Here is a 13,466-nt window from a genome sequence, read left to right as displayed (position 1 = left end):
GTTCCCTATAAGCCAGACATATGAAAAGCTACATGAAGTAGATCTGTCTTGGTGTACCTGTTTCTCACATGTCACAACTGTTGACTCTCCTGACAACTATAAAACACTACAGCAAACCAATGCAAAGTGTCTCAGAGAAGGGACCATGTCTTAGTGTTACTACACTGAGGCAAACCTGGTAGGTAGCCCATACACATTCATGATTAGAAAATTCAAAAAACAGAAATCTCTTTTTGTTGAGAAAATACAAAGAAGGAACTTAGGCCCACTAAGGGGATTTACCACTGTTGGGTGGTAAATCCTTGGACTTGATGAAAACAAACAGCTAACACTTGTTGTGCATTGCTGTTACTCAGGTACCCAGGACAGGTCTCTTTTTCCAAGGCAAGAGAATGGAACCAGCTAGAAGATGGTGAGAAGTGCCTCAACTGGAAGGACAACTGACAGAGTAGGAGGGAAGGGCCTTTGGTGTCCCGATCCAGTCCTTCCTGGTTCTCCTTCTCTTTACCACAAGTTTCCACATTGATCTCTAAGTCTGTGAAAAGATGTGATTACAGCAAACACCTCCCACTCCAGCACCTTCACCTTAGCATAGCAGTACTTAGTTGAAATCTTCAAAAAGTAAAATGTTATCATGAGTTTGATAAAATTCGACCATGAGTCAACACACACCATAATGCTCCAGGTGTTAAATTAACCTGGTAGTGTGACACCTGAGTAACAGATAATAGCCACATTCTCCTCTCCAAGAAATCAAGGCTCCAAGATTGGATACTGCTGAGTTCTGGAACTCTGAACCTTCCAGGAGGTCAGGTGTAGGTAGGAGGGTTGGATATAGTTGGGTAATGGGACTTTCCCTGCAAACTTTCTTCTTAAAGAGATCAGATGTGAGAAATGTTTCTGTCCCTTGCACTCAGAAAACAGCCAAAAATTGTTTGTTCCAGCTGAGGAGGAAGGTCTTGGGTTTCTCAAAAACAAAAAAAAGAAACACCAGAATGGAGTTCTGAAGAAGAGTGTGTGAAGGGGGAATAAGGAAGCTGAGTGCACTTAATTTAACAGCACTGAGGGAGTGTGCAAGAAACAGGAGAAAGGCAGAGTGGGGATGATACTGGAAAGAGAGATAATGATTTGGAAAAGTGACTTTGAATGACTGCAAAGGGAGGCATCTGAAACAGTCAATAGGAAGAAAAGGAGCAAGAGTCAGACTTGAGATGATGAAGAGGCAGAAAAAAGAAGGCAAGGCTGTGGTGGTGGAAGTGGCAGTCTGAAGAGGTAGGATGGACTGGCGTACAACAATGGATTTTTCAAAAACCATCTTGAAGCTGTCTTCCTTCCAACATCAAACATATTTGTCTTCTTAATCCTATGCTCCCCCTGAAAAGGGGAGGTGATGTGTCCAACAATATTGTTGGGGCAACAACTGAGAGGCGTTTGTCTTTCTGTACTCACTCATTTGCAGCTTGTCCTAAAGGCAGATGCCCCCTCCTATAAAGCCTTATTGCAGCATCATGAAGCCCATAAGAAAATTTCTACAACAAATTGGTTCTCTGATTATCTGCTTCAAGACCAGAGTGCGGACACCCCTGGACTCTGTAGTAAGTATTGGTGCCTGGATGGCTTTACTCAGAAAAGATTTAGTCTTTCTTATCTGATATGACTTCCTGCATAGTGACAAGGAGCCCCTGGGTGCTAATAGTCTGTTCATTCCATAAGGCAAAGCTTTAGTGGATACTTGATTACTAAAGCACGTGAGGCAGCAGATGCTGAAAGCAGGCCTCTGTGTTGCAGAGGCAGCTGGAAGGCCACAAAAGCTGGAAACGAATGTCTCTGATTTCCCATGGATTCTGGTTATCTTCTGCCGCCTGGTTTTGAAGTGTGTGTGTGCACAGGCACAAATACATGTGTCTTCCTCCCTCCCTCCTTCCCTTTATGCCCTCCCTTCTTTATTTTGAATGGACGAAGACATTTCATTGATGAAACCTGTGGACAACATCAAAAGGCCTAGGTTCTGGTCTCAGTTCTTTTCAGACTCAGGACGAATATCTCAGTTCTAGCAAAGGTGATAAGAGCACTTATGAATGAGGTGCTCTGGAAGGATTTGTCAGCAAGACAGGGACCATTTCTTTTGAGGATGTCTGGCACGTCTATACACAGATGCTGGTGCTGTGTTAAAGGACTCTTACCAAGCCACTGCTTGGTGGTCAAGGTCTCATTTATGTTTTATTTGTAAACATTGCAAAAGTGGAATGAATTTTTAATGCAAAGATCATCTGTCAGAGATAGGAATCACTAGCAGACTTTGTGGGGAGAAGGTAGGTAGTTCACAGAGACCAGTATTGTGAGGGTGAGACTTTTCAGTTTCGTGGTGATGCCATGTTCAGGTTGACTTGGGTCTAGGGACAGAGCTGGTACCATGTCAAGCAGCCTCTGCAAAGCACACCCAGTCAGCTTCCTCTTAGCTTCTCAACCATATTACAAAATCTGACACCATGATGGCGCCAACAGCCGGCAGCTAGTCCCTGTCTCCATTGTGCCTGGTAACACTGCTGGGGATAAAGGGCGTTCTGCTTGAATACAGGACAAAGCTCTTCAAAGTCAAACCAAGGCCTAAGAAAAGCAGCTAACACTTAGTGCCTACTGTGACCAAGCACTACCCTAGCTGCTTTGGGAGTATTAGCTCCCTGAGTCTTCAAAACCTTACCATCCCAAAGGTACTAATATACCCATGTTACAGATAGGGTAATCAAGTCACAAAGAGACTAGGTACATTGTTCAGGGTCACACAACTTGATAGTGACAAAGCCAGGATTTAAATCTAATTCACTCCTAGATTCCAAAGTCCTTACTCTACCCATCTGTATTAATAAGCATTCAGTGTGAAGAATATGGAGCTGTCACTCCCCAGGAGATGTCATAATTGTCACTACCACACTTCAAAATCTTTACAACAAACCTGGAGTGAGCTAAATAGGTATAAACTTACCTAGAAATCAAGTGAGATACAAGTTCTAAACTTAAGGACTTGAGGTTACCTCATTCTAATACCCTCTTATTTGCAAAAGGCCACTAATTGACTGGGAAGAGTGGATCCTGGAGCCAATCTGCTTGGGTTTGAAACTCAGCTCTACTATTATTCTTGGGCAAATGCCAAACCTCTATTAGCATCAATTTCTTCAACTGATAATAACATACCTTTTCTCATACGGTTGTCACGAGCACTAAATGAAATAAAACATGCAAATCATTCAGAACCATGAATATTAATATTTTTACCAGTGTGGGTCTATGGGAACTATATGTAAGCCTACTCAAATGTCTTTGTATCTAAAACATCTGCATTGAGCCAACCATGGTGACTCACACTTATACTCCCAGCCACATGGGAGGCAGAGGTGGGAGGAGTGTGGTTCAAGAACAGCCTGAACAAAATGGTTAGTGAGACCCTATCTCAAAATCTAAGTTTGGTTGGGCACCGCTGGCTCACATCTGTAATCCTAGCTACTCGAGAGACTGAGATCTGGAGGATCGAGGGTTGAGGCCAGCCTGGGCAAATAGTTCACAAGGCACCAAGACCCTGTCTCCAAAATAACCAGAGCAAAATGGCATGTCTCAAGCAGTAGAGCACAAAACCCTGAGTTCAAACCCCAACCCCACACACACAAAAAAAAGCCAGGGTCAGGAGCAGTGACTCCTGCCTGTAATCCTAGTTATTTGAAATAGAAAGATCATAGTGCAAGGCCAACCTGGGCAAAAGTTTCAGATAGGGCAAGATCCTATCTGAAAAATAAGTAAAGTGAAAAGGGCTGGAGGCATGGCTCAGGTGGTAGAGCACTGGCTTAGGAAGTTCAAAGTCCAGAGTTCAGAACTTCAGTACAGTGCCTAAAAAGAACAAACAAAATCTGCATTATTTATTATAAAGGTTAAATAAAATGAAATCCTAAAAGCGCACAACATATTGACCTCATCATAAAAGGCTTTTAGGCAAGACGCCTTTCTTTTTTCCTTCCCAAGATGGAACCCTCCCTTACCTTAGCTCCTCATATTGGAAAGTAGGATACCCACCCATTCCCCTGACACTGTCTACCTCACAGGCATGTCCCAGCAGAGCTTCCAAAGACCAAGCTAGAAGTGAGGGAACCAGGTTCTTCTTTGAGTTTCAGCTTTTGAAAAGCCACTAGGCTTCCTTAAATCTCAATTTCCTCATTTATTCATTCTCTCACAATCCCAACAAGCATGTGCCAGACAGGGTGTTGCATGTTGGACATGCAAAGACAGATAAAAAGGGACAGCCCCTGACTTCAAAGTGTACAAACTTTAGTTCAAAATAAAGGCATGCAAACAATTCAGTGCACTGATAGAGCTACAGATAGGATTGAGCAGAGGCCCAAAGGAGGAAGTAATCAGATTTACACAGGTCAAGCAAAGAAAGGTTCAGAAAGTAGGCATTTGAGTTGGGTCTTAGATGGTGAATGTGAGTTTCCTAGGCAGAACCAGGGGAAAGGTGAAATATGGAGTGGTAAGTAATTCATTATAGCTTGACTATAGGGGAAATGGCAGGAAAATAGGGTAGTGATATCTTCTGTACTTACTTTGCAGGGTTTACATGAAATCAAATGAAAGCAATGTAATACAATGGTGAAAAAGACTTAGTATTGCAGAGACACCATGTGTGATTATTTGCAGTGCTCTAGCAAGGCTCTTTCTGGTAATTCATCTTCACCCATTTCCTTCTAGCCCAGGAACTCCAGGCATTGTTTCTTCACTTACCACCACTTTGCCTCTTCCCTCTCTCCTCCAAGAAAAGGAAAAGAGAGATTCAGCATCAATCCAAGTGAAGAAAAGGGAGGATGAAATGAGGACAAAACAACCAGCTCCTCCTGTCAACTATCAAAAAACATTTTCAAAAACCTTAACGAAAATAATGTTTCATATTTTAAGACTTCAGTCCTATTGGCTATGAAAGAAACCTTGATCTTAAGACCATGGCTTTTCAAATGTTCTGGACAATAACCAATGCTGAACGATATATTAAGATCACAATCCAGTACCCACAAACACAGATGAAAGAAAAGACTATGAAATAGTATTTATTCCTATTAAATGCAATGTATACTAACATTTCTTTTTATTTGATACCATTTTTAAATGTGTTGGTTAAAATCTCATGGTAATACTACTCCCTTATTCACCTTCCAGAGTTTCCATTAACCACAGTCAATAGCAATCTGGAAGTTACAAATGGAAAATTTCAGAAATAAGCAATTCTTAAGTTTTATGTTGTGTGCCATTCTGATTAGCATGATAAAATCTCACATTTTCCCACTCCATCCTGCTGGGGACATGAATCATCCCTTTGTCCAGCATATCCAAGCTGTATATGCTACCCTTTCATTAGTCACTTAGCAGTTATCTGGGCAATCAAATCAACTATTATGGTATCACAGTGCTTGCGTTAAAGTAACCCTAAGTTTACTTAAAAGTAGCAGCAATGTGCAAGAGTGGTGATACTGGAAATTTAGATATGGCAAAGACAAGCCAAGAGCTGCTTCTTTTAAGTGAAAAGGTGAATGTTCTCAGCTTGAAGGAAAGAAAAAACTTGCATACAGAGGTCGATAAGTCCTATGATCAGTTGTTGGTGTTAATCTCTAACTCTGCCTAATTTATAAACTAAACTATATTATCAGTGCATACGTTCAGGAAAGAGCACAGTATATGAAAGATTTGGTATATCCCCAGTTTCAGGCATCCATTAGGGTTCTTGAAATGAATCCCCCATGGACAACTGGGGACTACTGTAGCGGTATATATTGTACAGTACAGTACAATTTGAAAACCATCACCCTAACAAAGTCTTCATGGAAGTCTTCAAAAGTATGGTTCACAAATCCCTTCATCCTTTCTTTTCTTTTGCAGTTCAAGACATTGCAAAAGGGAAGAAAGTCAGCCTATTTTCTGATCTCTGTGTGCACGGTTTACATGGTGTGTTTCCTGACCATAAACACAGGCTTTTTTCTGGCTTTGGGTACACACAAAAGTAGGATTTCAAAACTCTGTCTTAGGCAGGGCCTTGGTGACCTTGGGAAAGCAGGATCGTATGTCTCCAATGTCTTTTCAATGAGCTCCAATAAGCAACTTCTTTCACATACAGGGCCCCATCACACATCGCAGCTCAGAGGTGAGCAAGCATTTGCCTTAGGGCTGCTGAAATGAGAACAAGACGCCTACAAGACTTTGCAATCATGCACAGATTTGAAACACACATCACCATCATCACCACCACCTCCCTCAAGGAAAGAGTCTGATTCACATTCTGCTCCATGTACTTTTGTGTTCAACCAAAAGTCCTCATGCTGGGAAGGAACACACAGGCCATCTGGTCTACCTCTCCTCCTCCAAAGAGGACAGCTGACTCAACTTTCCTGGCTTATCGGTGTGCTGCTTGTCTCTGTGTCACAACAAGCATCTGTGCTCCTGGGCCCTTTGTTGCATACTACACACGCTTTAGATGTTTCTACCATCATACTTTGGATTATGCTGTTTTTCCTGGTTAGAATATCTTTTGCTTTTGCCTATGAAATCCCATCTATCCCTTCAGATTACATCCCATGCCTTCAAGAAGCTTCACCAAACTCTGTAGCCCCTGTCCACCCTTTTCTCCTTCCTGAAGTGAGATTAAACTCAATGAATTTATGCAATCACTTGCATCTCAGATGCTATTTAATAGACAGTTAATATGTATTTAACTGACTGGCTTTCTAATATATAAAAGGAGAGTGTTTGTAAGAAATTTTGGGATTTAATCTTATATGACCTTTCCTTGCAAGATATATATGAATAAATCAATACAAACGTTTAGCATATTGTCATAAAGATATTTAAATCATGTGATCATTAAATAAATTAGGTCACGTATGGTGGTGCATGCCATAATTCTAGCTATTTGGGAGGTGAAGATTGGGAGGGTCACTTTTTAAGACCAGCCTGGGCAAAAAATTAGTGAGAACCCATCTCAACCAACAAGCTGAGAATGGTGGTGTGTGCCTGTGGTCCCATATGTATGGAAGGCATAGGTAAGAAAATCATGGCCTGAGGCCAGCCCCAGGTAAAAACAATAAGACTCCTATTCAAAAAATAACAAAAGTGAGTTAGGGCTGGAGGGTATAGTTCAAGTGGTAGAGTGCAAATGCAAGACCCTAAGTTCAAACTCTAGTACTTCCAATACTGCTACTACTAGTAATAATAATAACTTAGTATTAGGCTATTCATTTCCACATACAGAGACATTTCCAGGCACTACAATGATGGTGGATTTCAGCACTGCTAGGTTTTCTAATGTACCGTCATTTGGGAGATGTTTGACTTAGGCAAGCATTGACTTATTGAATTCAATTGAATTATTACATGTATTAGATAGAGCAATGAGGGGCTTCCTCTCTAGGAAGACATTGTGGTAGGTGCTCTCATGGAAGGGGCTCAGTGCTTTGATTCACAAGTGGGGCCAAACCCCAAATTCATGTCATCCAAAGAAATAAGAGTGAGACCTCTTCAAAACTTTACACCATCTAGCTCTTCAGTTTCGTTTCCCCTGTCCCCAAACTTCCTGTCTCCACCAGATCCCTCTGTCTCACCAAGGAGGAACTTGACTAGATCCTCAATACCAAACTGTCTTCCTGCCATTGACCAGTTCCCCAGGGCTGTGTCATCTTCATCCCACAACTTCTCTTCTACTTGGCAATTTCATTGTTTATTCCGTTTTTCTTCTGCCCAATACCACACTTATCAAAACCACACAGCTCATTTACTTTAAACTTCCATAATCATTAATAAAGTTACACATGACACTGATGCTAGAGACTGTGACTACCGCATAGAGTCCTATTCTGCCCATCTGTAAGTACAGATGCCCTTTCTCTCTCCTGCTGTATGCTATATATAATGTACTGAAAAGGAAAGTTTCCTCTTTAAGCAGGTAGGTAATTCCTCAAGACATGTAGCCAAGGAAATGATTATGCCTACAAATTAAGTGGGACACATGGCACAGTTCACCTATAAATGCCCAAATTCACTCTTTACCAAAAATCATCAATAGCCTATCTAGATCAGGAGGGGAAATACTGATGAATGTGAACTTGCCCTTTCTTGTTCTTGTCAAGATGCTAAAAGGAAGGTGAGGTGTTCAAATGAGAAGACTGGACAAATAGAATACCAATAAAAAAATCCAAATAAATAAAAAGTAGCTTCCGAGTTTGGTCTTAAACGTATGTGTCCTGGAGGCCAGTCCCACAGGGTCTTGGCCCCTCCACTAACACAGTAACGACTGGGTATGTTGTTAAACTCCGCCCAGTTTCACCATCCGGTCAGTGGGAATGACAGAAGCACCTACTTCACAGACTTGCCATGAGATTAAACAAGTGAATATTCATAAAAACACTTAGGACAATGTTTGGCAATTGTAGGCACTATATAAATATGCATTAAATAAACCCTTGGTTTGAAATTATTTTAACAGTTGTACTGTGTCTCCGGTCACCTCCAAATCTTATAAGCAATGTAAGGACCTAGAGACATGATGTTTTCTGTCCATACCACATGTGCTCTTCATCCTCCAATATGAACTATCGCTCCAGAATTCATTGTATAGCCACTTCACTTTGGGACTTGACTGAAATATATCCCTGGATCTCTCTCAATAATTGTCCCCCTGTGGTGACCACCACACATGCTGAGAAGACAAGGCATGTGAAACCACAGAAGTTCCTGTTTGCCTACACATCACAAACTCAACCTGTTACCCAGGACTGAACTTGTGAGACAACAGGCCACCTACCATAGTGAAAACAAAATACAGGAAAAGCTACCATACCACGTGTGCCTTCTTGAGACAGGCCTCACTGTGCAAAGCAGAACTCCTCAGGGCTGCCCAAACTGAATTCCCTAAAGTGTCTTCTTCTTTTCTTTCTTCATTTTACTCTAATCAGACTTTCAGCTTGACCAAGTTTGATGCTCTCAAGGTCATCAAAACACTACCACTTTGCTAAATCCAGTAAGACCGAGTCTTAAATCACCTCTCAGGATTATTACCAGTATCGACATTGCTAATATTAGTTGAGCATTCCTAATCTCAAAATCTAAAATCTGAACTGCTCCAAAATCTGAAACTTTTTGATTGTCAACACATAAAAAGTTTGAAACTCTTCTGGTTCCAATCATTTGAGTCTGGGATACTCAATCTGCATTCCCTTCCTTTGGCTGCCTTCTTCTCTTAGCTTCTAGGCCACCCCCCTCCCCATGTTCTGGGGCTCTGGCTCCACCCCTGGGGCTCCCTTGCAGGCTGCTCCTTACTGTGAGGGAGGCTCCTTCCTTGACCCTCTTCTCTTCACATTCACGTGACCTCAAGCAGTCTTGTGCTTTAAAGTACATTTTCTCCCTGCAAAGACTATTGAGTGGATATAAGCACAGCCCCAAATCCTGAATTCCTGATTCACATATCCAACTGTCTATTCTATAAGTTTGGCACTCCACTTGGATGTCTTCATAGGAACCTTTACCACTTCCCTACCTTCCCCTCCTCCTCTCACCTTCCTCAATGGCAAATTCTATCAATTCTATCTTTAAAAAATATTCAGGATCTAACCATCACCTCTAACTGCCCTTTGGCCTCTGTGATTTCTTCAAACACCCTGCTAAGCAATTGTCCTGCTTCCACCCTTGTCCCAAGATAGCATTTTCTTAAAATAGCAGGCAGCGATATAGCAATAAAACGTAAGTCAAATCATGTCATATCCTTGTTCAAAACCTTCCAGGAGCTTCTCATCTCACTCAGAAAAGCCAAAGTCCTTATGACTACCTGGCTTCACATAATCTGAGTGACCTCACTCCTCTCCCTTTGGCTCTCTGACTTCATCTCTCCTACTTTTCTTGCTCACTCTACTCCAGACACATCAGACTCCTTGCTATTCAGTGCTCCTATGCTTATTGCATCTTCTTCCTGGAACTCTTTCCAGATACCCACATGGTTCCTTCCTTCACTACCATTACATCTCTGCTCAAAAGTCATGTATTTTTGCTTAGGTATAAAGCCTTTTTATTTTGTGAAAATCTCCAAGAGTCACAAATTATGACTTATAATTGTAAACAGAAATGGAATGATATAGTACTTAAAAACACTTGAAGATAAATGTAACTTTCCCTTTTATTTTTTTACATTCTTGAGTTTTTTAGTTCAGTTTTTTCATTCACATGGAATACATGTTTTAAAACAAGGGTTAATGTATTTTCAGAATTATTACAAATCTAGGACTATTTTTATGTCAGTTTCACACTGTGAGAGACCATCTTGCATATGATAAAATGCTTTTTTTTAAGTTTTTTTTCTTTTTCCCTTTTTTATTATCAAATTGTTGTTGGGATACATTGTGAGTTTACAAAAGTTCTTGCAATGTCTCATAGTCAAAAGCCATCTTCTAGGTGTCTCACATGAGTTTTTTAAAGTGTAAATTTATTGTTCTAAGGAATTTCATTATGGCATTTCCATATATGTATACAACGTACTTTAATCAAATCCATCCCCTCTATTATACTCTCTTAACCGTTCTACCCTCTTTTAAACATGTTTGTGGGTTTCAATATGCTATCTTCATGTGTACATATGAAGATATATGTATATATCTATATACATATATAAAATCTCACAAGCTATACCTACTTAGCACTCTGTAATTCTCTTCCTTGACTTATTTTTCTATATAAGACTAATCTTGATTTTTATATTTATTTTGCTTACTTCCATTAGAACAGTTATTTTGTCTTCTTCTATTAGAGTATAAGGTACATGCAGGTGGGATTTATGTCTGTTCTTTTCTTTTGTTACATTCTGACTGCCAAGTCAGTGCCCTGCACACAGCAATGTTCAAAAAAGATTGCTGAATGGGTGGAAATAACGGCTCACTTAGCTTCTCTTACCTAAGACAGTCATCACTGTCTTCATTAGCTTCATGGGTGTCCTCCGGCGGCTGATGGACCCACTTGTATGTGGAGACAAGACGTTGGTTTTCCTCTTGACATACATGTAGATCCGCAGGTATACCGCCACCATGATGAAGAAGGCCATGAGATTGGACGCGCTCCAGAAAATGAGGTAACTCCTGCTGTAAATGGGGGCCAGGGAGGAGCAGGCAGAGATGTTGCAGAGGCAATTCCAGCCCAGGGTGGGGACTGCCCCCATGAAGATGGCGATAGCCCATACAAACAGAATGAGCAGTGTCACCCTCTTTTTGGTCAGGTTGCTGTGGATCCGCAGCCTCATGATTGACATGTGTCTCTCCACAGCAATAACTAGCAAGTTGGTCAGGGAGGCAGTCAAGCTTGCATCCAGAAGCCCCTGGCGGAGAAACCAGCGGTTGACAGTCAAAGTCTTTGAAACTGGGCCAGTGTTAAACATCAGGAATACATAGGCAATTCCAGCGAAGAAATCCGCAGCAGCTAAGTTAGCCAGCAGGTAGTAGAAGGGGAAATGAAATTTTCTGTTTTTGATCACAGCTGCGATGACCAGAGAATTAGAGAAAAAAATAAACAGGCAGAAAAATGTTCCAACACACAAAACAATCATAAGCTTTGCTCCTGTCCAGTCATCAGCAGTGTCACTGTTGCTCCTATTATAAAAAAAGTCCATCCGTTTGTCATAGTGACACTCATTCATTGTGGAGAGGCACTGAACATCCTAGAAAGAAATTTAAAGAAACAAATCTCACTCTTGGTGAAACCAGTTACTAAGCTACCAATTACCATCACTGGGCCCCTTTTTCTGGCTAACTTCTATTAATCCTCCACCTCCCAGTAAATGACTTTGCTCCAATAAATTTGCCCCTGACCTCCTAACATGGCATTTAGCTTGCATTTAATTGTTTCACAGGCTAGGCCACAATTTCAATGAGACAGGTTCTGTGTTTATTTTGTTCACCATTATAAATAATCCCGGGATCCAGTTGTCCTGTCTGCCTCACAGTGGGTAACTGTTGAATGGTTGACTGACTGACTGGCTGAATGAATGGTCATGGATGCATCAATATTCTTTTATTGCTTTTAGAAAAAATGGCAGATCACTGTGATGGTGCCCAAACCAAGACAATAATTATCCAACAAAAAATTTTCCATTTTTTATATATTACTGTTGTACTGGGGGTACATTATGACCTTTACAAAAGTTCTTACAATATATCATAGTTGAATTCCTTCCATCCATCATTCTCCTTTATCCTTCCTCCTCCCATTCCTAGAACAGTTTCAACATGCATCAATATTCTTGCACATTAATCTTTATATATTTGGCCAATTATTTACTTAGGAATACCCACAGATTCCAAGTTGAGGAAAAAGATATAAATTTATCTAAAGATTTGTGATATATCTTGTCATGCTGTGGCTGAAAGTGGCTGTATTTCTAATCTTACCAGCAGCGTATGAGAGTTAGGTAGAAAACACTTATCTAAGGAGAAAATTCAGTTTTCAACTGTATTGCAAGTACATAAAAATTCAAGATAAACAATCTGAGAAATACATTGTGTCCCTCCCCAATTCATGTTGCAACCTGCTCCAGGCAAAACCTGGAGGGAGGTGGGGTGTGGGGGCGTGGGGGAGACAGGACGGGACACTTTGGGAGACAACCAGGTCATAAGGGCTCTGCCCTCATCACTGGATTAGTGCCCTTATAAAAGAGCACTTCTTCTTTTCTTTTTTTTTTATTAGCAAATGTTAAATGCAGAAAGGTGTTTCACTGTGACATTTACAACATGCATATAATGTACTTTCATCAAATTCACCCTATCTGTACTACTCTTTCTTAACAGTTTTTAGTGGGTTTCACTATGTTATTTTCATACATACATACAACGTACTTCTATAATATTCACTCTCCATCACCCTCTCTGAAAGAGCACTTATTAAAGAAACTTTTGAGTCACTTTTTTGCCATTCTACCATGTGAGGACACAGCAACAAGGCACCATTTTTAAAGCAGAGACTGGGTTGGCATCAGACACCAAATCTTCTGGTGACTTGATTTGGGACTTCCCAACCTTCGGAACTGTGAGCAATACATTTCTGTTGTTTATAAATTACCTAGTCTAAGATATTTTGGTTATAACAGCAGGAATTGACTAAAACACCACACAAGAAATTTTAATGATATAATTATGATACTTCCTTTCACTAATTAAAAATAATTCATGTATTTTATTTTGTTACATGGGCTAGACAACTAAGAGAAACATATTTCTAGTTTAAATGTCATATTATCCTCAACTGATTTATTAGAAATGTTAAGACTAATACTTTATAAGGATGTTGGGATTCAGATGTTAAAAAAATACTGCTAAAATTTTCTAATTTCTTAAAGAGATGCTAGATTTTTAGTTTGAGTTCTTACATTTGGCTACATTTGTAATTATATTATGCACTAAAACCTCAAT

General features: G+C 40.4%; 1 protein-coding gene across 4 annotated transcripts in view; it reads right to left on the bottom strand.

The window, feature by feature from the left end:
• Lpar3 (lysophosphatidic acid receptor 3) overlaps window positions 1–13,466 on the bottom strand; it is a 59,969-nt gene that overhangs the window by 29,946 nt on the left and 16,557 nt on the right. For all 4 annotated transcript variants that reach the window (XM_074079571.1, XM_074079572.1, XM_074079573.1 and 1 more), the window contains exon 2: window positions 10,963–11,719. In XM_074079571.1, the coding sequence (XP_073935672.1) occupies window positions 10,963–11,698 (736 nt within the window). In that variant the 5' untranslated portion in view covers window positions 11,699–11,719. The remainder of the gene's footprint in view (window positions 1–10,962; window positions 11,720–13,466) is intronic.

This window comes from Castor canadensis, chromosome 7, assembly GCF_047511655.1.
Source record: "Castor canadensis chromosome 7, mCasCan1.hap1v2, whole genome shotgun sequence".
NCBI classification, from domain to species: domain Eukaryota; kingdom Metazoa; phylum Chordata; class Mammalia; order Rodentia; family Castoridae; genus Castor; species Castor canadensis.
This window is presented reverse-complemented; position numbering and strand designations above follow the sequence as displayed.